Below are 26587 nucleotides of genomic sequence, written 5' to 3'. Positions count from 1 at the left end.
TTGCTTTGTGGCGTTTGCATCACCACCGCTATGTCAAATATTATCATTGGAATATGATCTTCTGTCTACTCTCAAACTCATTCAAAACCTAATTTATACATCTGATACATCAAACTTACATGTATAGAAACTTTTAAAATAAACATACTTCTAAAATAAACATACATATAGTTTTTTTCGTAGGAAACCTGCAGCCGCTACCCTTCGGGTGCGCACTGCTGAGGATAATTATCCACTCTTTAAACAACTGAGCCAACCCTTACGGGCTACAATCTTCATAATGTGCTGCTAAAGTTTATTAATATCTCAATAAATATTATGTAGGTGCAGAGACCGCTAAAACAAACATACAGTCTTCAATAAATATTATGTATATGTACGTGACACACCGTCTTCTTGATATTTCGCTAAAATTCGATAAATATTATGTAAACATATGTTTCCGGAGCCACTCCAGCATGAACAAATTGCGCCTCCAGGCCCCTAAAGGACCGTAAACAGCCTAAGATATAGGGGGCACATATGCTTCACATAGCTGCAAAGTTGAACTCCATTTAGAGATAAAACAGAATCATATGCCACACTATCTATAAGTTATTAACCACTACAATATATTCAGCTTTATAAATGGAAGCATTCAGAGTTCTGTTTCTGAAGCAAGAAAATTTCTCTGATCTTTCAGTAAACAGTTAAGCCAATGGGAGTTCGATATTCTTCGGTTTTCGCTTCCACAAATGAAGGCAACAGATATATTTCACCAAGGAAGTCAGGCCAGGTCATCTCATTCCATTCCTCGGCTTCATGGAAAAGCCACTTTGAAGCTTCCAAACGAACGGCTAAACTGGTACTCCCTCCGTCCCTAAAACGTTTCATGTTTGTATTGGACGTGTTTGCCAATGCACACTTTTGATTGTTAATATCTTTAATTCCGTATTAGTATTTAAATATAAAAACTTCATTGTATTAAAGTACTCATAAATACGAATCCAACAAAATCACTCATTACTATGTTTGATCTTATAGTTAGACGTAAATCAGTAGTCAATCGCTTATCATGAACAGTACAAAAAGTCAAAATAGGAAGAACATTTTGGGACGGAGGGAGTAACTTGTTAAAATTTGTCTGATTTGTAGTTCATCAATATCTAGCTGTACGTTAATCCTAATAGCTGTACTATGCTCTTTCTAATAATCAGTTGATTTTGTTTTGAAGATGGTCATTGATTTCACAGCCTCGTGGTGTAGACCGTGTCATATGATGGAACCTATTATCCGCGACTTTGCTGCTACTTATTTAGATGTACAGTTCATCAAGATCGACGTAGATGAGTTAGACGTATGGTCATTTGCTTGCCTAGTTCCGTCAAACAAGATATGATTTCTTGTCGATTTTGATTGATAAACTGAATTTCTTTAAACAGGATGTGGCTAGAGAGTATGGAGTGCAGGCAATGCCAACATTCATACTGATCAAGAAAGGAAAAGAAATCGACAAGTTTGTTGGAGCCAAGAAGGATGAACTTCAGAAGAAGATTGAGAAACATCTGGCTTAAACTGATAATCTGTGACTTTGTAACACTGGAATGGTGAGTGATGCAGCACAGAAGTGGATAAACAATAATGCAAAACATCACTCTTATAATTCCTATTAATGCAATCTTTAATTCGAAGTTGTTATGTTCACTAGAATATTGTTTATCTGAAGATCCAAAAAAAGTGTGAAGTATGCATACTTTAGGCTGCTGCAGCCAATTTTAAAACCTACACATAATGCTGCAATTTGGACTCAGTGAGTTTTTGGTTATCAAGTTCAAGTCAAACATGCTTGAACTCGATCCAATGAAGTCACCTCGACAAATCATGCAAAAGAGGCTATATCCATAATTGCAGCTTCAAATACAGAACTCAGAAATCCGGGTGAGGTGAAAAGTGGAGTAGATTTTTAAGAAAGGGTTGAGTTTAACAATTGGTGTGATTGTGTGTTTGTGCCTATTACAGCAATTAGAAGTGCATTTGTGCCTATTTTCTGATACTTCACTTGGTTTGCTCAGTGGTGAGCAATGACTCTAATATTTCTAAATTTAACAGCACATATTCTCCTATAATTGTGTCTGAGAATAGTAAGTATTCCAATTTACAATTCTACCAGACATTGGACTGTCCCTGTGGTCAATTATTTGTGCATTAGCACAGCGAATATTCAAGCACATTTCCTCGTAGATTTAACTTATTGATGTCTCTCACTAACAAGAAAAAGGTCTGCAGTATCTGAGTTTGTTGGGGAGATTCTAGTAATGACACTGAAAAGTATAACTTAATAACACTTAGCTAATGCCACATATCATAAGTTTGAGAAAGGAAGGAGTTAAGTAAACTTTAATATAACTATAACATTAGCTAAGTAAAGATTTTGATAGGAGTTCCACAATTAGCTGGTTTAGCTCGTAAACTCTGAGAAATGGAATACGAATTCCACTCTGAGCTTGTTAAGATTTTGATATATATAGGATCATTGCTGTTAGAATCACCATGGAACATATAGCAGCATCTGCTCAAACTTCTAGCAGCAACTGCTCAAACTTCCCAAGTTTGGAGGCTGTAGGGTTCTAAGATAAGACACTTAAGTCTTAGATTCTACTGAATTGATCTGACAATGGCTTCACTAGAGACGGCACACAACAAGCATGGTATATAAGAAAACAGCACATAAAGTGCATTATGTTAAAGTTCATCTCTAGTTCTTCATATTCTACTTCTATTGCTTAAGATCCTATTGATTAGGGTTTTCGTGAGCTGAAAAAAGTCCCATTTGACTTTGTCAATGAGCTCAATCCTTTTACTCCTTATCTAAGATCATATCAAATCTACCTTCATCTATCAATAATTTTTTTTATCGTTGGTAACCCGCAGCCGCTACTCTTCGGGTGCGCACTGTGTAAACCCTACGGGCTCACGCACTATCCTGCAAACCCCGTAAATCAAGTAAACCGCATTTAAGCGACAAACTTAAGATTCGAACCTATGATTAAGAGAATAGTTATCTCTGGCAATTAAAATGTCGGCTCTCCCCAGTGAACTTCACAAATTCATTACAATCACAATATGTGCAAACATTTCTAATGTCATCAAATCTCTACTAATATGCCAACCAAAGAGCACAAAATCATGATATTAAGAACAAAGTAGGAACCTGGAAGTTGAGAGAGTCTGCCACTTGCAATTCAGCACCAATCAGATGGTAAGATTTTTAACCGCTAAATCAAATCAAGGATTCTAAGAAACCACCCGCCATTAATATCCAATGCAGAAGCCATGCCTTTTGCTTGATAAATGAAACAAACACATACAAAATTAAGCAATGAGTATATTGAAACCAAATCCTCAGATCATAAACCGAATTTTTGCATCCAATATAAATGAATCGAACACTAATAGATTTGAGATAAAACGATATTAATTACTCATTTGATAAGAATATCGGAAGAATATAATTGATTCAAATACTCGTATCTTACAAACATAACAATTTCTCGGATTGATACCCTTTTCCATACTCATTTGATAAGAATATCAGAAGAATATAATTGATTCAAATACTCGTATCTTACAAACATAACAATTTCTCGGACTGATACCCTTTTCCAATTTTACATCTTATTTTGTTCCAAGCTCGAAAAACAGGAGGATGTTAAGTAACCAGTCACACTAAAACCTTAAGATAGTAGAGGAAGGTCCGAACAGGATCTTATACTCTTTAACACTTCCCCTCAATTTTTTCGTTACGATTGCCAACAACAAATACGACCAGTAGGAGGACTCGAACCCGAGTCCCTCCCTAAACTGAGCTCCGATATCATGTTAAGTAAACAGTCACACTAAAGACTCAAGGTAGTAGAGGAAGGCCCGAACAGGATCTTATCCTCTGTTAAAGTGGACTGTATCAAAAAGTTGTTAACTAACAAGTCTTGCATAAGTACTCCAGATTCAACAAATGCCAGTTTCATCAACAATTGCATCTTCAACCTTATACAGCTTTATCAACTGAAGCCAACACCCCAGCACAGATACTTCAACACATGTTACCTCGACCATTCATAAACATTAACTTGCCGCCAACTAAGAGCGATAATGAAAGCAAATGTTACAACACATAATAGATTTTTTTTACCAAGTGCTAAAATGAAAAAAATAAACCATCATTAACCAGAATTACAGTACTTCGTCTGATCTCATATTATCATCAAACAAGCATATCCCACTATGTGATACTAACAAAATACTGAAGGAATGTTTTGTTCAAACAAGATAAGTTCAAAAAAAGTGTGTTAGGAAAAAATAAATAATATTGGTCATTCCAAAACATTACTCCCTCTGTTTTCTTTTATATGTAGTTTGATTTTTTTGCACGCAATTCTAAGTACTTTGAATGCATAAATAAAATAATATTTTTTAAAATTTTCTTTTTTTAAATTAAAGTTTTAGTTATATATTTTTACTCGTAAAAAGAAAAAAATAAAAATTATTATTCTAACTATACGATCAAAACAATTAGAAGTGTGTGCATAAAAGTCAAACGTCATGTAATAAAATACAAGTAAGCAGCTCATACTAGATTACCTTTAGATTTACTACAATGGTAAACTTAAAGAAAAGATAAGCATTCTATCTTTATGCTCACCACCAAACGATAATTTTTAAGCGGAATCAGGTAATTAAGCGTTTCGATTTTATATTAATTAGATAATTAAATGTTTTAAAAATTAAGCGGTCTTATAAACATATTAAGCGGTTATTAAGCGGATTAAACGGTCATTAAACGGTCAAACCGATTTTGACTTGTCAAATTTTTAATTTTTAATATTAATATTTATTTTAATAAAACAATGATCTTGATTAAAAAATAAAAAATATAAGTTTTTAAGAAAATTTTATATTTATATTCTTGATACTTTAGTTATTTTCATTATTTCAGTAGTACATATATTATTATTATATATATAATTTTAAATACATATTATTTATCCGCTTATAGATCCGTTTAAAATTCCGCTTAAGCGTCCGCTTAACCGCTTAAGCGCTAGAAGGTCTTTCCGCCGTTTAGAACCGATTTACGTTTTTTAGAACACTGAAATGAGCATTAGTATCCGAGCATATGTTGGATTTAAACACTCCAGTTTCTGGTGCAAAATATAGCAATGACTATTGCTTTTGGCATTAACACTACGAAGGACTGAGAACACAGCTACGATTATGGTTAAACTTTAAACTACCAGTGAGTTTACTGCTAAATATCTATATTACTCGGACTCGGCTGATAATGTTTGATATGGACACGCGTCCAAATATCGGACACGGAAACATTTTAAAAAATATACATATTTTTGGTCTGAAATAAGTGTCTGAATCTGAGTGTCCATGTACAAGTGTCGAGTGTCTCACACGGGTACTCGAAAGTAAAATGAAGAGTTCGAGTAACATAGCTAAATACTGCTTAACCCTGTGACAAAATAAACTGCAAACCAGTGAGATACAATGATCATGCTTCCTGAAGATATAAAGCTAAATTTCTAGTTGCTTCGACTTGGTTGTAAATTTTGCTACTTCTTTAATACCGTATTAGTATTAAATATAAAAATTTCATTGTATTAAAGTACTGATAAATACGAATCCAACAAAATCATTCATGACTATGTTTGATCTTATAAATTAGACGTAAATTAGTAGTCAATCGCTTACCACGAACTGTAACGAAAGTCAAAAGGGGAAAAACAATATGGGACGGAGGAGTATCTTCTTGGGGGCGGGGAAGGAGGGCAAAGGAAAGTAAGAAATTAAGGCAAGACCGCTATTTTCTTACACAACCCCGAGTCTGGAACTGTACTCAATAGTTTAGTTTTAAAATTAAATCATACTTCCTCTGTTTTTCCTAAAATGAGCTTTGACAAAAATTAAACTTGCCGACACCAGTTAACTTCCTTTTAATAGATTACTACTGCTTCCCTTCGTGTTTAAATTTGGACACTTATTCAGAATAAGGACATTTATTGACTAAAGGAGGGGCCTTACATAGTCTTAAAATTTCTTATAAAATTTCTGATCTCGAACACCGCCTTACCGTGATTGTATTAGAGGAAGGAGTTTTTCAATAGAGTATCTGTAGAAAATAGGTTAGTAATAATAATACTTTCCCTTCTTGAAGCATCCAAATAATTCGTCTAATCAACGTGTTGAAGTTCCATCTAAAAATCATGTTTTCTTATAAGGGCGCGCCTTACCCCTTGTATAGGTTGTTAACCATTTTGATAATATGTCCAAATAACACATAAGGCGCCCAAACTTTTATGGAAGTTAGGGTTATTCCTGTCTTGTCATCATTTGGGTGCACCCTAATATTTAGGACATTCTTAGTGCTATTTTATGAGGGCGCGTCCTTTCTTTTTTGGAAAAGAAGACAAGCCCTAAAATCTTATTCGAAAAAAGCCGTGTTCTTTGGAAGATCTATCTGAAAAGTCAAATGTTTTGGCATTTCGTCTTGAGATTATGATCTGATCTTGGTATTTGTACCCTAATTTCATTAAATTGACTTGATTTTGACCCGAATAATTTTTTTTTAATAAATGAGGTCAAGTCTCGTATATTAAACTAAAAGAGAAAAGAATTTATAGGGGAATTTCTCCCAAATTCTAAGGAACGGCTCTCCAAAGAAAAAAAAGGAAAAGGATGAAAATAAGATAATAAAAAAAACACCTAAATCTCTCAAACCCAAATAACAGGCCCAAAAGAGAAAATCCAATCAAAACTACAAAGCCCAACTGGCCCAAACCATGCATGCATGAACTGCCAAACCTTAGTACCAAATTTTGGGAATAACAGACTAAGTGCACTATTTAATAATATACTATTTTTTATTAGTTATCTTCAAATATACGACAAATGTAAATTTTAATTAAAATAAAATTAAATAGACTAATTATTAATCAAAATAAACTATTTACATGCTGAAGAGTTACAAATAAACAGAGTCGTTCGTGAACAAAACTCGGGATCGGCTCGTTTAAGTGAACTCAGCTCGATTGTTTACTTAAACGAGTCGATCGTGAACATGATTTCATGAGTTCGGATAGTTAAACGAGCCGAGCCGATTTTTTTATATGTTAGGCTCGGACTCGACTCGTTTAGCTCGGAATCGGCTCAAACTTGGTAACTCGGCTCGGATAAAATTTTTATATATAATAAATTATAAATATTTACTAAACACTTGTATAATTTATTTTTTTATATATAAAATTTAAGATATATTTGGGGGGAAATAGTAAGTCCATATCTCGCCTATAAATATTATATTACTGGACTTAATCTTAGGTGTACAAATATTATATACTATATAACTATTCCTACACCCGTATTTTATTTTATTTTAATTTTTTTAAAAATTTAAATTCTACTAAAATAGTTTTTAAAATTTACATGGAACTGTATATTGTTTTGTTATAATTGTGTGATTTTCTCGGATCGATTGAAATCTTTTTTTGAAAAAATGAATATCGATTATTCAATTTTACAAACTTTACAAAAAAATTATAAAATTATTGATATTTTTCTCAAAATAAAAAATACAAATATGAAATTTGATTATATTAAATCGTCAAGTTAGTCAACTACTAGAGGGAATATGTTACAAAATAAGTGTATAATGTGAGTATGCGTATATAATTATAAAATAAGATTAGTATTCGATCTCCATATACCTGTAAAATTATAAAATAAACCTTAAGGTTGGTTGATTTAAAAATTTATGCGAACTGTTAGCAGATATCTCGATCATATTCGAACTCGGCTTGAGTTCGGCTCGGCTCGATTGTTTGTGGACAAACTCGTGTTCGGCTCGGACTCGGCTCGGTAACCGAGCCGTTCGTGAACATCATTTTCGGCACAGTTCTTAAAATTGGCTCGTTTAAAAAAAATAGGTTCAATGCGAACAGACTCCGCTCGACTTTGTTCGTTTGTAGCTCTCCGAATGAATAAGTTAAAAGACATCGTGAGTTCCGTCGAACATATGTTGATGTTACTAGTGTTAAAGCCGACACTGACATCCAGGTATACGTGGCTGTGCACGAACGAGTGGGCCCCATTAGCTCAAACCTAGAGAAGCAGGCCCCGCTTCCATAAAACCTAGACAAGTGTTTCAGTAGTGTGTTGTTGGGACATTCAAGCGAAAACGATGGTGGGCCCCACTACACAGACAGTTCATTAATCTTCACCGTCCACGTACGCTCCATCACTATCATCGTGGGTCCACGTGTTCCTAGCTGATTTTACACGTCATATCGTGGCAAATTCTAGAAACACACGTTGCAATCTCTGTGTACACGTGGCAATCACTTATTCATGCTTCTTTTAGTGTTTATCTTTTAGGTAGTGTTGCTTTTTGGTTCTCTTATTGGATGCCCCTTTAAAATGTGCTGATTTTTCTTTGTATATATTTATATAAATTTTTTGTACGTGGTTTTTTATGATACAATACAATTGATAAATTTGTTTGATTTATTTAGCAAAAAAAAAAAGAATTGTTTGATTTTGTACAAAGAAGTTACAGTTAAATCTCTTTAAAATAATAGGGTTGGAACCAAGAAAAAATATTATTTTAGCGAGTTTATTACTTTATCGAGAATAAAAATACACTGTGTCCATTTATATTGGTACCGAAAAAAAAATACTATTTTAACGAGGTTATTACTTAGTCAAGGTTTAAATGTACTAGTACAAGAGTATAATGGGATAACTCAAATAATAGAATTTATTTCTTATCGTGTCGGATCTCGAATTCAATTGTGCTCGATCTCAAATTTTGTTAGAACAATTAATTGTTTAGAAGTGATGTAATTTTAATTAGTTAAAAAATGTTAATGGACATATAAAGATGATCGCCATACATGTACACAAAATGTCTATATATTGAATTTATATACAAATCCTAGCACCAAAAAATAATTTTTTATACATATCCTAAAATTTTATCGCAATATAAGCGCAACAACAATTACTTGTTTCTGACTTGACCTCGTTAAAAAATTATCTAATAGTTCCCCGTCCCTCCAACTTGTTTATATTGGTGTGAGCGGCACGTATTTTAAAATTTCCGTAAATATCATTTTTTAAATATTTTTATTTAAATAAAAATATAATATTTAAATTTTTATATATGAAAATAATATTTTATATATGAATTATACTTTAGAGTAAACTTAAAATGCAGCCTTAAAATACGTATTAAACATGAAACAAAATATATACGAACAAATAAGTAAAACGGAAATAAGTTTTAAAATTCACCAAATATCGCTTAAGAAATTTCGTTCAAATAATTTTTTGTTTTGTTTTTCTTCTAAATAAGGTGGATAACTTATATGGTCAATACTCTTGACTGCATAGATCGGTGATGATGATCTCAACAAATTTTAATAGAAAATGGTAGTACCACTATGGGCGTAAACGAGTCAAACTGTTCGTGAGCTATTCGACATCAGCTCGTAAAAAATTCGAATTCGGCTCGAAAATAATCGAGCCGAGCTCGAGTTTGAGCTCGTCTAATTTTTAACTGAGCCGAGCTCGAGATTCAAATTATTCGGCTCGTAAGATTCGCGAGCCTTATCGAGTCTCTATTATTTTTTTAATTTTTTTTATTATAAATATATTTTTATATAAGTATTTCATATTTTTTATATATTATTTATTTTTAACGAGCCGAACTCGAGCCGAACCGATCATATTTCGAATTTTTGTTAATATTTAGTTAATTAATTCGAGTATTCGAGCCGAACTCGAGCCTACCAAATTTTTTACGAATCGAGTTTCGAACTTGAAATTAAAGCTTCGATCGAGCTCGAACCCGAACTACTTCACTCGACCTCGAGCCTGACTATTCGGCTCGATTACACCATCCACTTGATTGTAGATTATGCAAAAAAGTTGCCTACCTGCACTTCTCTGGTGAAAGATTCACTGCCTTTGAAAATTTGTGGCAAATATATTCATATTTTAACACGTGCACAAATGAGTTACAAAGATTTTGATTATTTAGGGCAACTTCAGTAAATTTTTTATTACATCTAATCCCCTTCTAAACTCTTGTTTAATTAAACGAGGCGTGTTGAGTCCAGCTAAATTAGTTCGAACCGGGCGGTTCACTAATTTTTGACTTCATTTAATCGAGACCAAATTTCTGCTCGAACTTGGCTTGATTAACTAAACGGCTTGAATCCGAGCAGGGTAAACTTTCGAATCGGACAAGCTCGCGAACCGTCCGACTTAATTAAAAACCGTAGTCTTCTCTGGTTTCGCCACAAACTTCTAAATTAAACTTCATAATGTATAGCCAATTTGCGCTAACAATTTTAAGCATAGTGTCAGATAAGGTAAAACAACATGCAAGGCGTCTGAGCTCGAAAACTAGTTTATTCATTGATTTTTTTACAGTAAGTTACAGCATAGACTTGCTCACAACAAGGCCATTGTTAAGAACCACAAATCCTAGATACTAAACATCAAAGACATTGGACCAGAGCAATAATTGTTGATCCTCAACTGAATTCTCGAAACTGCTATGATCTCGGTAGATGCCGTCGAAGCACTGATCAGTTTCAAGCATTGCGAAGTCTGGTAGTAACAACATTTTGCTGAAACCATCTTCGCCGTCTTGAGAGAAATCTGAATAGTCTGGTTCAAAAGCTGATGATGAATCCACAGACTCGAAGACGGATTTAAGGTTTCCATCAGCACTATACAGGCTCTCTGAATCTACAGCATGACTCTCAGAGGAATTCGCGTACTCTTGCTTACAGACTATCACTTGTTGATTACTCGCATTTTGAACAATTAGATTATCGGTTGGTTTTGCTTCTACATCTTGTCGATTTAGGGGTTCCAACGGTGCCTTCCTCTTCTCGCCCACGAGAATTTTCTGCTTGAGAGATTCGACCTAGATCAGAAAATTAAAATTATTAATTAAGGAGTGTCATTTATGTTACATATTACTAATGCTACAGCTCAGGGTCGGCCCTGAAATTCGAGGGGCCCTAGTCAAAATCAGTTTAGAGGGCTCTAATATACATGAAATTCATATATATTTACTTCAAGAAGTTAGAAATTTTTGGGGCCCTTGAGTGTCGGACCCTAGACGCAAGTCTTGCTCGCCTATAGTCAGGGTCACCTCTGCTAAAGCTAAATGCATAGTTCTTCGGCCTTATCAACAAAATTACCTCATTCCTCAAGCTCCCATTTTCTTTGAGGAGGTCATCATAATCAACCTTGAGCTTGTCATAGCTTTCTTTCAAGACATCATAGTCCTTTTCTAGCTGCTTGCTCTTGTACCGAGCTCGTCGGTTCTGATACCATATGGCAACCTGCCTTGGCTGCAAACCAATTTCCTTCGCAATCTGTACTTTCCTATCAGGCTCTAGTTTGTTATCTATCTCAAAACTCTTCTCAAGAAACTGAACTTGATCCTTGCTTAGACGCCTCTTCTTCTCTGATCGATGAAAGCAAGGATCAAAGGCCTCACCGTTATCCTCATCGTTGTCAAACGAAGAGAACAATCTTCCATTCATACCGTTAACTTGAGAAGGATTTTGAAAATCAACCACCGATGCAGAGCCCTTTAGAGGGTCACCTACAAACAAATATTACTATCAGAATTACTTACATCAATTGCTACAAGAAGTTATGACAAAAGTTAATCTCTAGTATCGAAATTTCATGTCTCGAATTTTCTGTATCATTTTAAATCATAGGCAAAATAACAGGCAACACTGATCTATGCACATCAAAATTCCATTTAGTTCAAATCCATAGTGATAATTCTAAGAAGTACAAAACTAATCATGCAAAGCTTAAACATATAAAGGTACTATTGTCTGCAGGTCAATTCAGATATAGGTGTTAATATTTATTAAATTTGAAGACAAAGTATAACAAGTAAATAAAAAACACAAGGTCAAGGTCCCGGTCCGTGACAAGCGATTGCTGCAACCGTCTATCTGCAAAAATTTTCCGCAAATATATTTTACAACTAAAATTGATGTGAATGCAGGGGATCACGTCATTTTAAACGTGCTTATAAGTTCTAGATTCCGCATATCCATGTAAATTTTCCGCGGACAGATAATTTGTCAACAATAGAGTTTGTGGACAAGTACCCAAAACACAATATCTACATGTAAACACAGTAAAAATCTTGGAAATTGAGTAGACTGACCTTGAAAAGAAGGGGAAGAGCCTGACATCCAGAAAGAATCAAGAACTTGAGATGCACACTGAAAACTTTCAGACTCAAAAGTACTACAACTCCCCATAATTACAATCTTCTAAATCTTGTACAAAACAGTCAAAGTGTTACAACTATTTCTTTACCTAAAGAAGCAAGATTAAGGAAAAAACTATATGAGAAACTAGGATCAACATGAGCTAAAAAACTTGTGCCTAAAGAAGCTTGTGCAGACAATTATAGCCATGTGAAAAGTATAAGAACAAGGTAAGCTCAAATCCATCAGTCAGAAGAAGGAAGAAAAAGGAAAGAAAAAGTTGTGATTTTGATAGAATAATCAAGTTTAGCAGAACAGGGGGGTAGGTTTGCAGAGATGGATAGACTAGTAGATTCTTTCTCTGGAAAGGAAATGCCTTGATGGGGTTTTTATAAGAGGAATGAAGTACAAAACTCTAGCTCTTTGATAGGCTATGTTTACAATCATTTGTTTTTACATTTGAAGTAAAAAGTAGATAAGAAAGTGATTTACGGAAGGGGTGGAATTTTGTTCTCAAGTATGAGCGGTATGAAATGGGAAATCATGGTAAATAATTATAAAAAATATACTCCATCTTTCTCCCCATTTGTTTACACTTTCATTTTTGAAATACTCCTCCCCAATTGTTTACATTTCGAAACTTTCCAAAAATAGTAAAGTTATTATAATTTTTAAAATAACTGCGTCCACTATTTATCTCCACTATATCCACTTTATACATATATAATATTAATCAGTCTCACTATTTCACCCACTTTTTTAACTTTCCTCCACTATTTTATCATTTTTTTTAAAGTCCGCGACCAACCCAAATATAAACATTTAGGAGGGACGGAGGGAGTACTAAATTTAGGAAAAATACTACAGATATAAAATTGAATCCCAAATTAGTTACAAAATATCAAGTGCCGATTTTTTATTTGTTACATAAAATTCGACCCCATTCCATTCACATGGATAACACCGTTCCCATGATTTCAATTTTTTTACCTCTGGTATTACTCAAAATTTAGATTGGATACAATTAAAAATTACATTCTTACTCTAAAAACATAACATTGGATTTTTTCCATTTTTCATTATTGCATTTTCACAATTAATATCAATCATAAATTTTTCATTATTATCTCATAATCATAATTAATCTTAATTATAAAATTTATATTTCAATCTTCAATAATATCCACAATATAGTGAGTATTGTATCAAAATAACCGCTTTTAAATTTTAAATGCTCAAAATATTTTAAGGCGCGCGATTTCACACAAATACCCGCACAATATAAATGCATAGCTACGTATTCATTTTTTTGAAAAATTATAAAAATCACTTATCTTAAGAATGTGTATTAACTTTTTATTCTAAAACCAATACGCATTTTCAAGATGTCTATTCTTTTAAATTAAAAGTAGAACATATTATTTCAGATACCTGTGTTTTTCATAAATTTTAAAGAAAAAAATCTGTATACATATTTTAAAGAAAAAAATTAGTATAAATTTTAATGCTATTCCCACCCTACTATATTATACTCCAATCTATATATATTTGTTGAAAACACGTGAAACTCATTTTTTTATAAATGTTAGAAAATTTTCTAAAAGTAGACCTCTATCTTACGAATCTATATATATACCAAAAAATTATAACCATTTAATATATTTTATTCAAACTACAATAAATTATAAATTTAACCCAAATAATCCCCAATCTTCCCATTATGTAACAAAATTTATTCACACAACTATTTATTTGTGACACTAACTTCAACACACACACTACCCACATTTTCATTTCACATAAAGTACTGCACAAGTGCTTCCCCAAAAACAGAACTTGTATGTATCACAAAAATATGACAAACCCTGAAAGCACAAATCAAGAAAAACACCACAAAACAAACACAAAAGCTTCAAGACCCAATCCAAGTTTACCTGAAGAACTCATCTTGGAGATTCTCCAATGGCTTCCTGTGATTACCCTTTTGCAATTCAGGTCTGTTTCAAGATTATGGCTTTTTTTGATTTCTTGTATTGATTTTATCAAGACCCATGTTTTAAAATCTGCTAAAGATCCTAACTTTTCTCATTTTAGGCTCATTTTAAGCTCTACTAATCCTCCTTTTTTTTGGCAATTTAGGCCTGTTTCAAGATTATGGCTTTTTTTGATTTCTAGTATTGATTTTATCAATACCCATGTTTTAAAAATGTTAAAGATCCTAACTTTACTCATTTTAGGCTCATTTTTAGCTCTACTAATCCTCATTTTGTTTGCAATTTAGGTCTGTTTCAAGATTATGGCTTTCTTTGATTTCTAGCATTGATTTTATCAACACCCGTGTTTTAAAATCTGCTAAAGATCCTAACTTTAGTCATTTTAATCTCATTATAAGCTCTACTAATCCTCATTTCTTTTGCAATTTAGGACTGTTTCAAGATTATGACTTTGTTTGATTTCTAGTATTGATTTCATCAACACCCATGTTTTAAAATATGTTAAAGATCCTAACTTTACTCATTCTAAGCTCATTTTAAGCTCTACTAATCCTTATTTGTTTTGCAATTCAGGCCTGTTTCAAGATTATGGCTTTCTTTGATTTCTAGCATTGATTTTATCAACACCCATGTTTTAAAATCTGTTAAAGATCCTAACTTTACTCATTCTAAGCTCATTTTAAGCTCTACTAATCCTTATTTGTTTTGCAATTCAGGTCTGTTTCAAGATTATGGCTTTCTTTGATTTCTAGCATTGATTTTATCAACACCCGTGTTTTAAAATCTGCTAAAGATCCTAACTTTAGTCATTTTAATCTCATTATAAGCTCTACTAATCCTCATTTCTTTTGCAATTTAGGACTGTTTCAAGATTATGACTTTCTTTGATTTCTAGTATTGATTTCATCAACACCCATGTTTTAAAATATGTTAAAGATCCTAACTTTACTCCTTCTAAGCTCATTTTAAGCTCTACTAATCCTTATTTGTTTTGCAATTTAGGCCTGTTTCAAGATTATGGCTTTCTTTGATTTCTAGCATTGATTTTATCAACACCCATGTTTTAAAATCTGTTAAAGATCCTAACTTTACTCATTCTAAGCTCATTTTAAGCTCTACTAATCCTTATTTGTTTTGCAATTCAGGTCTGTTTCAAGATTATGGCTTTCTTTGATTTCGAGTCTTGATTTTATCAAGACCCATGTTTCAAAATCTGTTAAAGATCCTAACTTTACTCATTCTAAACTTATTTTAAGCTCTACTAATCCTCATTTTAATATCAAGAATTGTTGTGTGAATGAGTTGTTAAATGGGGTTGTTTGTGAGGCTGTTGAGGTTGATTATCCCATGAAAAATCCCCATAATTCTGTTTGGATTGTGGGGTGTTGTAATGGGTTGGTTTGTTTGGCTATTGAGGAAGATTCTTTGTTTTTGTGGAACCCCGCCATGCGAAAATCGAGAAGGTTGAGGAGTTGTGAGATGAATTTGAGGTATGGGTGTTATATTGTGTATGGGTTTGGGTATGATGAGAGTGAGGATGATTTTAAGGTTGTTGGGATTTTTTGTGTGTTTCGGAATGTGGGTACTTATGAGACTGAAGTGAAGATTTATAGCTCGAAAAGTGACGTGTGGAGGAGGATTGAGGAGTTTCCGTTTGGTATTCCGTTGGATGATTCGGGGAAGTTTGCGAATGGGGCTTTGCATTGGGCGGCTAGTCGTGATATACGGTCTGATTCTCCAGATTCGTGGATTATTGTTTCACTTGATGTGAAAAGGGAGAGGTATGGAGAAGTTGCGCAACCAAAATATGGAGACGGTACGTATAATTTGACGTTGGGGATTTTGGACAGATGTTTGTGTGTACTTTGTAATTATGAGAGTACTCGAGCTGATGTTTGGGTGATGAAAGAATATGGTGTGAAAGAGTCTTGGACTAAATTGGTGAGTATTCCATATGTAGGTGAACCATCAGTGTTTCAGTATTCAGTTCCGCTGTGCATTTCGGCAAATGGTGATATTTTAGTGGAATTGGGATCACGTATATTACTATACAATTTCAAGGATAATGTTTTCAAGGATGTTGAGATTGCCAATTTCGAGGGCTGTCTTGAAGCGGACACGTATGTCGAGAGCCTAGTTTCTCCCCATGTTTAACAGGAGTTTAGAGGCAAAGCCAAAAGAAAGTGTGAATGAAGGTACATTGCTGGTGACCATTTCCTGATGTTGTAATGAGTAATAAATGTGTTCTTTATGTAGGCTATACTATGATGGTATTCTTATGAGGTTCATACTGTACTAGAAAATATAATTATAAGAAATCGAGTTGGCCTAGTGGTTATTTTTGGAAAAGAAATACCCTGCGGGATAAATTAGTATTTTACCTTATTAGATAATTTGGTTGCTGCTTTGAAATGTGAAATTTTATGATATGGTAATAAGTTTATGAGTTTGACAGTTGATTCCTGTTAGGGCTACCTGAAATCTCTGATATATACGTTCGTTGTCGCAGGCTCTGCTGCTGCGGTGAGACTGATCTAGTGTTATCTCGACTGATCCAGGGCAACCACAAAGCAGTATAATGCTTAACGTACTTTCAAACTTCCTCCTTTCTTAGTAGCAGTGTTCCATTTTACTGCATCTGTGTTGAAACATTGTCTGAAAAAATGTTGCGTTCTCGGAATCTATAAACTATAAATACTCTTTGTAATACAGTTTTCCTTTCATGTACTTGTTTGCATTTTCTGTTCTTTTCAGTAATTGAAGTATTTCTTTTACTTGTTGAAACTATGTTGGAGTTGGTAACGCTTGGTTTCTTAGTGCGATGGGTAATGAGGCCTTTTAGATATACTGATGTGGTGGGTATGAGACTTGCTTTCTGTTTGAAACTAGTATGTGTAATTAGTATGTGTAATGTATGTTTGAAACTATGTTGGAGTTGGTAATGTATGTTTACGGAAGAAATTAGTATGTGTAATTAGTTTTAAAAGGGAGAGGTGGGTGTTGTTAATTCAGTACTACCATTCTGAAAAAGGGCAGGCGGGTCTAGGTGGCAGGATAACCTTCTAACGATTAATCGATTAGGCGGAGGCGAGGCGGGTAGTTACATAGTTACAGTAATTACAAAGGGTATAACAACGTTCATCTCAATCTTTAGAGCAACAAAATCAAACTAAAAATATTTTATGAGTTATTTTGTATACTAGTTTTCTATTGATAATTTAGAAATTTATATTTGTACCCCTATGTTTGATCAAATTTTTCGAGATCCAAACAAAGAGTGTTATGCTATTAGACGCCAAGATCAAAAGATGTTTGAACGTTTTTCGCAGAAATTAAACCTAATTCCTAGCTCCTTGACGGCCACCTGAGCTGTTTTTTGGAACACAAGATAAAAATAGTATATAAATAAGTTGCGTATTTGATCAAGATTTATCAATTATATTATCATATATTATATAATTTAATTTTTTAACGTAAAGCTCTCTGGCCAGTATTATATATTCGTATTATATATTCTATATTAGTTGCTAACAAGATTATTCGGCCGTAAATCCATATTTTCTCTTTTCTTCTCACAAAAGAGACCTCATTCGATGGGAACTCATGAAGCCCCAAACCCTAATGCCTGATTCTGAGTCAGCCAAAAGATATCATCTATAACATATTCTCTAGGCTCCGGGTGAAGACTCTTTTACGATTAAAGTCGGTTTGTAAGTCATGGTTTTCTCTAATATCTAGTCCCGAGTTCATCAAAACTCACCTTCCTGTATCAACTAATGACCCTTACTTAACTCACCACCGTCTTATTATAGTTAATGGGAATTGTAGGCGCGGTTTTAGGACCTGGTCCTTGTATTCTCTGCTTTATGAGTCCTTCCCCGAGACTTTGCAAAATGATCTCTATTTTAAGAGTGTAGCGAGCTATTGTAATGGGTTAATTCTTGTAAAAGATTGGTATTATTTTTATAGTAATGAATTATACTTGTGGAACCCGTCGACTATAGAATTAAGAACATTCCCCAGAGTTGATTGGATTTCTTACTTCCCGGGTACAGTGTATGGGTTTTGCTACGACGAATTGAATGATGATTTTAAAATATTTGCTATCTCTCATGCTCACTATGATATTAGTGCCATTGGTAAAATTCATGAGCCTACTCACTATGAATATAAAGTCTTAGTTTATAGCTTAAGATGTGATTGTTGGAAAATTTTCGGAGATTTACCTTTAAGGATAGTAGCTGAAGACATTTGGAAACAGGAAATTTGTGACGGGGTCTTTGCAAATGGATTTATACACTGGCTTCTTACTCCCCAGCTGCAAAAGAAGATTATCCTTTCCTTTCATAACATGTTTTTCAAGTCTAAATCCCATTTGCATGTCTACGAGCGGTAATTTAATGCTTGTTTTAGATTCAAATCTAGTATTATACAACCCGAAGGAGAAAAAAATTAAGTATCTAATAGAAGCCCATCGTTTTGAATTCCCTGATGTGTATGTTTATGTTGAGAGCCTAATTTCTACCCAATTCTAAAATTGGCAATGAGGAAACAAAGTCCTTACTGGTTATAATTCTTAGATGTGTATTTTCTCCCTATCCTGCAAGATTGCGGTTGTTTTGTGTGTAATCTTTTTATAGATAAAGACGGTATTCTTGATCTTCTTATTCTTTCGTGTCACTGCAGCATTCGTGTTTAAAATATTTAATAGCGATGTAATGAGGTATGAAAGTATATATATGGATTTCTCTCTGGGCTAGTTCTGCAAACTTGTTTGCCATTCTTTTGTTTTCCTTGCAATTCCTCACTCGATTGCTGTGGTGCAAGGGCTATATGCCGAGTTTCATGATTTGAAATACCAGATCATTCTCTTTTTTTCGAGTTCTATTGTAATGTAACAAGATTATGCCTCACTCCAATGATCTTTGTGGCTTGTATCACAACAGAGTGTGCACATAATCATGTCAGACTGATCGCCCTCGGCCCGACTGAAAAGAGGAATCAGAATTCAGTATAATACTGTACTTCACACTTCCTCTTTGCTTAATTGCAGTGTTCTTTTTTATACTGCATTTGTGTTGTTGAAACATTGTCTGATTTGAAAATGTTGCTGTTTCAGAAACTACAGACCATACGTGCTCTTCGTAATGTGTTTGTACTTGTAAACCTTTTAGACACTGATGTGGAAAAAAAAAACCTCGTTCGATGGCAACTCAGGATCAAACTCCAAACCCTAGCGCCATAATCCTGAGCCCAAAGATATAATCTACAACATATTCTTTAGGCTACAGGTGAAGACGATTTTACGATTAAAGTCGGTTTGTAAATCATGGTTGTCTCTGATATCTAGTGCAGCCTGTGCAGGTTCTATTTTTGCACTTAACTTGCATGTTCTTTTACTGCATTTCTCTTTTATGTGAAAGATAGTATAATCTATCTTATTACTCCCGCCGTCACCCTCAATTCTTTACATCGGGGGACGGAGACTCGGCACGCACTTTAATGCTCTTATTAAACGTAGTTGTATAATTTTTTTTCAAATTTTTTTTTCTTCTAAATTAAAATATAATGTTCAAATTTTTACACAAAACAAGAAAATTTTAACAATGAATTACGGAACTATACTTTATAGTTGCCGGAAGTTGATACAAATCTCGATACGCCAGAGATACATTCGATGGCAACTCCAAACCCTGACAGACTGCTAACCCAGCCAAAAGAAATAATTTACATCGTATTATCACAACTTCCGGTGACGACTCTTTTGATATTAAAATCAGTTTGTAAATCATTGTTGTCTCCTGTTTCAAGTACCGATTTCGTCAAATCTCAACTCTCTGTATCAACTAATGACCCTCGTTTTACTCGCCACTGTCTCGTGCTAGGCGACTGGACTTATGAGCTCCCCTGTGATGTCCCGTGTCACATCAAATGTCTCGAGTTTTATTCTTGTTATGTATATTCTCCGGTTTATGAGCCCTCTACGGAGTAGTAGGTGTTCATGAGTTCGTCAACCCGATCAAACCGACCCAACCCTCTCTTAGGCCGATTAAATTGTTTAAAAAAACCCGATTCATGGTTGGGTTAAAAAAAAATTCAAACCGCATTAAATCGGCTAGGTACGGGTTCAAGATTTTTTCGGCCAACCCGCCCCAACCCGATTTAACTTAAGCCTCGTTCGATAATTTAAATATAATCTATATATTATATGCAATTGTACATTATACAATATAAATATTTTCATTTATAGTTAAATTTCGTGTATGTGTATATGATTTATGACATAATATACAATCCTAAAATTTCAATTTAATCAGATTTAAAGAATAGTGCTATAATCGTAAACTCTACCATTCGAAATTAGCAATTATATATAGTATTGAATTTTTTTTTATATAATCATTCACTCCGTTCAAACCAACCCAACTCGACCCAAACCGATATACAACGGGTAGGGTTAGGTTACGATTTTATATTTTACTGGTTTGGTCGTAAAATTTCAAACCGATTTAATTGGGTTGGGTCGTTAAAACGCCTCCAACCCGACCAGCCCAACTCATGAACACCCCGACTACCAAGTATTCATCACGTGAGGGGGGTCCTCATTTTAGAACTATAGTGGGAAACTGTAATGGATTGCTCGTTGGAAATAATTGGTTTGAAGGTAATCAGTTATTTTGCTCGCCGGAAAGGACATAATTGTTTCTCTTGATATAACAACAAAGACGTTTAGGGAAGTGTTGCGACCAAACTTTGGAGATGGTATGCGGTGTAAATGGACTATGGGTACTTTTGACGAAATTCTTTTAGTACTTTGTCAATTCGAACATAGTGTTGATTTGTGGATAATGAAGGGATGTGGTGCGAAAGTGTCATGGACAAGATTGAGTTCACCATCCCATATATCAATGATATAATATTGAGTTCACCATCCCATATACGAATGATATAATATTGAGTTCGTATCTAAATCGAATCTGCAAATCTGTCAAAGTTCGTATCTGAATCGAATGATATAACATTGACTCCATTTGTTGTGTACCAAAATCAAGCTAGCACACAAACTTTGTGGTTAGCTGTGTTTTAAACCATGGCCATATTCCATAGTTCTATTAATCTAGTCACTCTTCTATTATGTACCAAAATCGAGCTAGCACACGAATTTTGTGGTCAACTGTATGTCTTAAATCATGGTCGCGGAGGATACTGATCACCCTCCGCCCAACTAATTGGTTGATATTATCACTGTCGGTGAAATTCAGAAGTTGGTAGAATTCATAAATTAGTTTCAGGGAAGTGCCATGATCTTCAAGATCAAAGTTGTATTGACACGACTCGGTAGCTAAATTCAACCGAAAATATTTACTATCTCTCATGTTTATTCCACTTAAAATAATTGTGATAAAATCGTACTCACTTTGAATATTACACCGTGAGTCTTCCTTTTATGTTCCAGAACTTACATTACATAAAAATTGAAAGATTTGTTACTGGATTCAATCACAAGTGCAATTTCATACACAAGGCTTAAAGCACCTCGGGCTTTCGATATTGTTGCTTCTGTCACTGCTTCTTTTAATTTCGTAACTTTTTCATGATCCCGGTGCAAACGCAAGTGCCATCAACACACTTGGCTCCAAAAGGACACTCTATCAAACATTCACCAGAAATGTTGCATTTGTTCACCACTTCTTTTAATTTCGTAACTTTTTCATGATTCGCAGTGCAAACGCAAATGCCATCAACACACTTGCCTCCAAAGGGACACTCTATCAAACATTCACCGGAGGTCTTGCATTCGTTCACCGCTTCTTTTAATTTCGTAACTTTTTCATGATTCCCAGTGCAAACGCAAATGCCATCAACACACTTGCCTCCAAAGGGACACTCTATCAAACATTCACCGGAAGTCTTGCATTCGTTCACCGCTTCTTTTAATTTCGTAACTTTTTCATGATTCCCAGTGCAAACGCAAATGCCATCAACACACTTGCCTCCAAATGGACACTCTATCAAACATTCACCGGAAGTCTTGCATTCGTTCACCGCTTCTTTTAATTTCGTAACTTTTTCATGATTCCCAGTGCAAACGCAAATGCCATCAACACACTTGCCTCCAAAGGGACACTCTATCAAACATTCACCGGAAGTGTTGCATCCGTTCACCACTTCTTTTAATTTCGTAACTTTTTCATGATTCCCGGTGCAAACACAAATGCCATCAACACACTTGGCTCCAAAGGGACACTCTATCAAACATTCACCAGAAGTGTTGCATCCGTGTACTGATAATACAATGAACAGCAGAACTACTATTGTTAAAATTAGAGAAAAGTACTTCATATTATCAAAACTAATGAAATCGTCTATAATCAGGTAACTGTATGGATAATTTATTTGTGTAGCGCTGCTTTTTGCAAATTTGCAAGATGAAGTTGGAGGTCACACTAGTTCACTTATATATGTTATATGAAAGATTATAGAGTCTTATATATTACTATTTTTGAAAGATCTTCTATATAGTTATTGATTTACCTAAATCTTATTTTTAATTATATTCCTAATAGTCAGATTGTTTAATCATTTACTAAATTGATGTAATTGTCAATAATCATTTTCAAATATTTTCAATTTCTCGTGTTCATTCCAATTGAAGTCTCGGTTTATAGCTTATAATGTGATTGTTAGAGATTGACCGGAGATTCCCACAGGGCTGGTTTTATGATGCGAAGTTTGCAAATGGATCTATACATTGTAACCAAATAAGCACACTCAATGTCAGTGGCAGATCCAGAACTTAACTTTCATGGGACATCATGTACTCAAGTGATTATATTAAATGTCAATGGTTGAAATTCAATTTTTTTTGCCATTTTCACTAGATTTTTTTATTTTTTTAATCTTGAAGTGCTAAAAATTAGTAGTTCAACCATATAATATCCAATTTACGATCATATAACTATAAATAAAACTAAATATAAATAAAACTAAATATAAATAAAACTATGAAAGATTTACTAACATTACAGGGACACTTCACATTTTTTAGTAGGGACACTTTATAAAATATACATATTTATAAGTTAAAAATTTTAGTAAAAAATCGTTAATTTTTTGTTCAGTGGGGGCTCGTGTCCCCGCTGATCCCTAAATGAATCCGCCCTGCTACATGTCGAATGAGTACACATTGGTCACGGTATGGATCATGCCATTAATTTCTTGTCGAATATTACCTTTACCTGATAGCCTATAATAATACAGGCCCAATAACAGAGGCCATAATATCTCGTCTTTCGAATATACGGATTTTGTTGATTCACCAAAATGATTATCATATCGAAAATCTTGCGCCGGGCCGCGGACGGGTCAAACCGTAATCCGGATCGAAAAAGTCAAAATACGGAAAATGTCAGGAATTACCAGATTACGTTAGGAAGGAGTTTTCGGAAGAGTTTCGGATTGTAAAAATGTAAAAACGGTTGAAGTCGGACGATTCCCGGCTTAATTAAATAATTTTGTAATTATTCAGAAAATAATTAATAAATTCATAAATCAATATAAAATTATTTAACAGCCCAAAAATTACCAGAAAAATACCGTAATTATCTATATTTTATTTTGGTCATAATAAAATATGATCTCTAAGTCAGTCACAATCCCGGATCATGTCAAGGACCTCAAGAAATGCTTCGACAATTTGAGGAAGTATCACATGAAGCTGAACCCGAAAAAATGCGCTTTCGGGGTCCCCTCTGGAAAGTTTCTTGGTTTTCTGGTCAGTGAACGGGGAATAGAAGCCCAACCCGGAAAAGATCAAAGCTATATTGGAAATGATAGTCCCCCAGACTCAAAAGGATATTCAGAAGCTCGCAGGATGTTTGGCAGCCCTTCGCAGATTTATCCCAAAATTGGCAGAAAGGTGCTTGCCTTTCTTCGAGCTGTTAAAAGGAGCCCGGAACAAAAAGCTGATTGACTGGACCCCGGATTGCCAAACAGCGTTTGTGGAAGTCAAACGACACTTGATGAACCCGCCTATTCTTTCAAAAGCAAAGTCCGGGGAGCCTCTTTATCTCTATATTGCAGCCGGAGAAAGAGCGGTATCCTCTGCACTCATTCGGGAGGAAAATGGTTCACAAAGCCCGGTATACTATGTAAGTCAAGTTCTGAAAGACGCTGAAACCCGGTACCCAAACTTGGAGAAATTCGCCCTGGCTCTTGTGCACTCGAGCAAGAAGCTAAGGAAATATTTTCAAGGCCGGGAAATCAGGGTGATCACTAATCAACCACTTCGGAAAATCATCCATAAGCCAGATGCCTCCGAGAGATTGGTCAATTGGGCAATTGAATTGAACCAGTTCAACATCAAGTTTGTCCCAAGGACAACTATAAAAACCCAGGCGTTAGCCGAATTCGTCATGGAATGCACCTTTCCCGAAGTTCCAGAGACACCTAAAATCCAATCCGGAGAAGAAAAGGAGACCATCAACCGAAATCCTGGGACATTATATGTTGATTGGTCGGCAACAGCCGAGAGGTCTGGGGCTGGCTTGATCCTCTCCAGCCCGGGCGGATTCACAATCCAACAAGCCATAACCTTCGCTTTCAAAGCAACAAACAACCAGGATGAGTACGAAGCTCTCCACTCCGGACTCAGGCTAGCCAAATCCCTTGGGGTAAGACGTTTAACCATCTATAGTGATTCTCAAATTGTGGTAAGGCAGACCAGCGATGAATATATTGTAAAAGATCCCAAACTAGCTCGATATCAGGAAATGGTGAGAAGTATCCTTGAAACCATCCCAGACTCAACCATCTTGCAAATAAATAGAGAAGAAAACACGAAGGCAGATGAGCTGTCCAAGCTCGCCCAGAATACTTCAGATTTAAGCAGTTCGGTTTACTTCGAGGAGCTCGGCACACCTAGCACCGACCAACACGAGGTATTATGTATCAGCAGCCCGGACAACTGGATGACTCCTTACATAGCTTATCTTAAGGATGGGATCCTGCCGGAAGACCAGAACAAAGCACGCTACCTCAAGTATAAGGCTGCCCATTTCTTTCTGGAAGATAATCAGCTATACCGGCGGACCTTCTCTGCCCCGACTCTAAAATGCGTTGACCCGGACGAGGCAGATTATAGTCTCCGAGAGGTACACGAGGGAATCTGCGGGGATCACTTAGCCGCTAAAGCTCTAGCTTACAAAGTCATCAGACAAGGCTATTATTGGTCCACCATCCACGCCGATGCAGTTTCCTATGTGAAGAGATGCATCAAATGCCAAAAGTTCAGCAATGTGCCAAAGGAAAGTTCAAGGCTCCCCGGGTCAGTCCTCTCCCCGATCCCATTCGCAGTTTGGGGAATTAACATCATGGGTCCTTTCCCCGGAGCGAAGGGGGATTTGTGTTATGTGCTGGTGGCGATCGATTATATGACTAAGTGGGCAGAGGCCAAGGCCATGAGAACCATCAATCAACAAGTCTGCATCAAATTTGTGGATTCAATTGTGATGAGGTTCGGGATCCCGATGGTTTTAATCTCGGACAACGGCCCACAGTTTGTCGGTTCGGACTTCGAAGCATATTTGAAAGAGCTCAGGATAAAGCATAAGAAAGCATCCATAGCCCATCCCCAGGGAAACGGACAAGTAGAGGTCACTAACAGAACCATACTCCGAGGTTTGGAAAAAAGGTTGGAAGAATCTAAGAAAAGCTGGCCAGACGAGCTCCCGAAGGTCTTGTGGTCCTACAGAACCACCTCCCGGACTGGAACTGGTGAGACTCCATTTAAACTTGCCTACGATACCGAAGCTCGGCTACCAGTAGAAACCGGGTCCCCTTCTCATAGAGTGGTCAACTTTGATGAAGTCTCCAATATAGAAGGCCTTAAAACCAATCTTGAACTCTTGGATGAAGTAAGAGACCGGGCTGTAGACAAAATGGAAAGCTACAAGGAAAAAACAAAGCTTTACTTTGCGAAGAAGGCCAAAATAAGAGAATATGTGGTGGGAGATCTAGTACTCCGGGACACCGAAGCCTCAGACCCAACTAACCAAGGGAAACTGCAGCCGAACTAGGAAGCCCCCTACATAATCAAGGAAGTGCTCCGTCCGGGAACTTACAAGTTGAACTACCTCAGCGGGACCGAGGTCCTCAACACCTGGCACGGAACCCGGTTAAGGAAATTCTACCACTAAGAGAAAGGTGCACATTCTGGGAACATCTCTACATTTATACTACGATATTTTGATGTGAACGCTATTCTCATTCACCCCAGAATGTAATTTTTGCTTT

The 26587-nt window shown here is 35.3% G+C and overlaps 3 protein-coding genes across 3 annotated transcripts; 2 read left to right on the top strand and 1 right to left on the bottom strand.

Moving 5' to 3' along the window:
• Positions 1–623: 623 nt before the first annotated feature.
• LOC141676784 (thioredoxin H2-like) lies at positions 624–1677 on the top strand. The gene is made up of 3 exons (XM_074482495.1): positions 624–844; positions 1214–1336; positions 1422–1677. Exons 1-3 carry the CDS (start codon positions 698–700, stop codon positions 1551–1553), a joined length of 402 nt encoding a protein of 133 aa, XP_074338596.1. The 5' UTR covers positions 624–697; the 3' UTR covers positions 1554–1677.
• An 8760-nt stretch (positions 1678–10437) lies between these two features.
• Positions 10438–12687, bottom strand: LOC141677971 (uncharacterized). Its single transcript, XM_074484132.1, has 3 exons — positions 12254–12687; positions 11259–11668; positions 10438–10978 (listed from the first exon to the last, which is right to left on the bottom strand). Exons 1-3 carry the CDS (start codon positions 12348–12350, stop codon positions 10538–10540), a joined length of 948 nt encoding a protein of 315 aa, XP_074340233.1. The 5' UTR covers positions 12351–12687; the 3' UTR covers positions 10438–10537.
• Positions 12688–14063: 1376 nt separating this feature from the next.
• On the top strand, positions 14064–17020 carry LOC141677529 (F-box/kelch-repeat protein At3g23880-like). The gene is made up of 3 exons (XM_074483508.1): positions 14064–14294; positions 15439–16488; positions 16803–17020. Exons 1-2 carry the CDS (start codon positions 14140–14142, stop codon positions 16445–16447), a joined length of 1164 nt encoding a protein of 387 aa, XP_074339609.1. The 5' UTR covers positions 14064–14139; the 3' UTR covers positions 16448–16488; positions 16803–17020.
• The last annotated feature ends 9567 nt before the right edge of the window (positions 17021–26587 follow it).

Source organism: Apium graveolens, chromosome 8 (genome assembly GCF_009905375.1).
Source record: "Apium graveolens cultivar Ventura chromosome 8, ASM990537v1, whole genome shotgun sequence".
In the NCBI taxonomy this organism is placed as follows: Eukaryota; Viridiplantae; Streptophyta; class Magnoliopsida; order Apiales; family Apiaceae; genus Apium; species Apium graveolens.
Note: the sequence above shows the minus strand (reverse complement) of the source record. Positions and strands in the feature narration are given on the sequence as shown.

Excerpts from the sequence above, each read along its gene's own strand:
- LOC141676784 (XM_074482495.1), top strand. The coding sequence starts at position 698 with ATGGGAGTTCGATATTCTTCGGTTTTCGCTTCCACAAATGAAGGCAAC. Across the intron at positions 845-1,213 it reads CCAAACGAACGGCTAAACTG|ATGGTCATTGATTTCACAGC; the intron begins GTACTCCCTCCG and ends TTTGTTTTGAAG. Across the intron at positions 1,337-1,421 it reads TCGACGTAGATGAGTTAGAC|GATGTGGCTAGAGAGTATGG; the intron begins GTATGGTCATTT and ends TTCTTTAAACAG.
- LOC141677971 (XM_074484132.1), bottom strand. The coding sequence starts at position 12,350 with ATGGGGAGTTGTAGTACTTTTGAGTCTGAAAGTTTTCAGTGTGCATCT. Across the intron at positions 11,669-12,253 it reads CTCTTCCCCTTCTTTTCAAG|GTGACCCTCTAAAGGGCTCT; the intron begins GTCAGTCTACTC and ends ATTTGTTTGTAG. Across the intron at positions 10,979-11,258 it reads ATGGGAGCTTGAGGAATGAG|GTCGAATCTCTCAAGCAGAA; the intron begins GTAATTTTGTTG and ends TTTCTGATCTAG.
- LOC141677529 (XM_074483508.1), top strand. The coding sequence starts at position 14,140 with ATGTATCACAAAAATATGACAAACCCTGAAAGCACAAATCAAGAAAAA. Across the intron at positions 14,295-15,438 it reads ATTACCCTTTTGCAATTCAG|GTCTGTTTCAAGATTATGGC; the intron begins GTCTGTTTCAAG and ends TTTGCAATTCAG.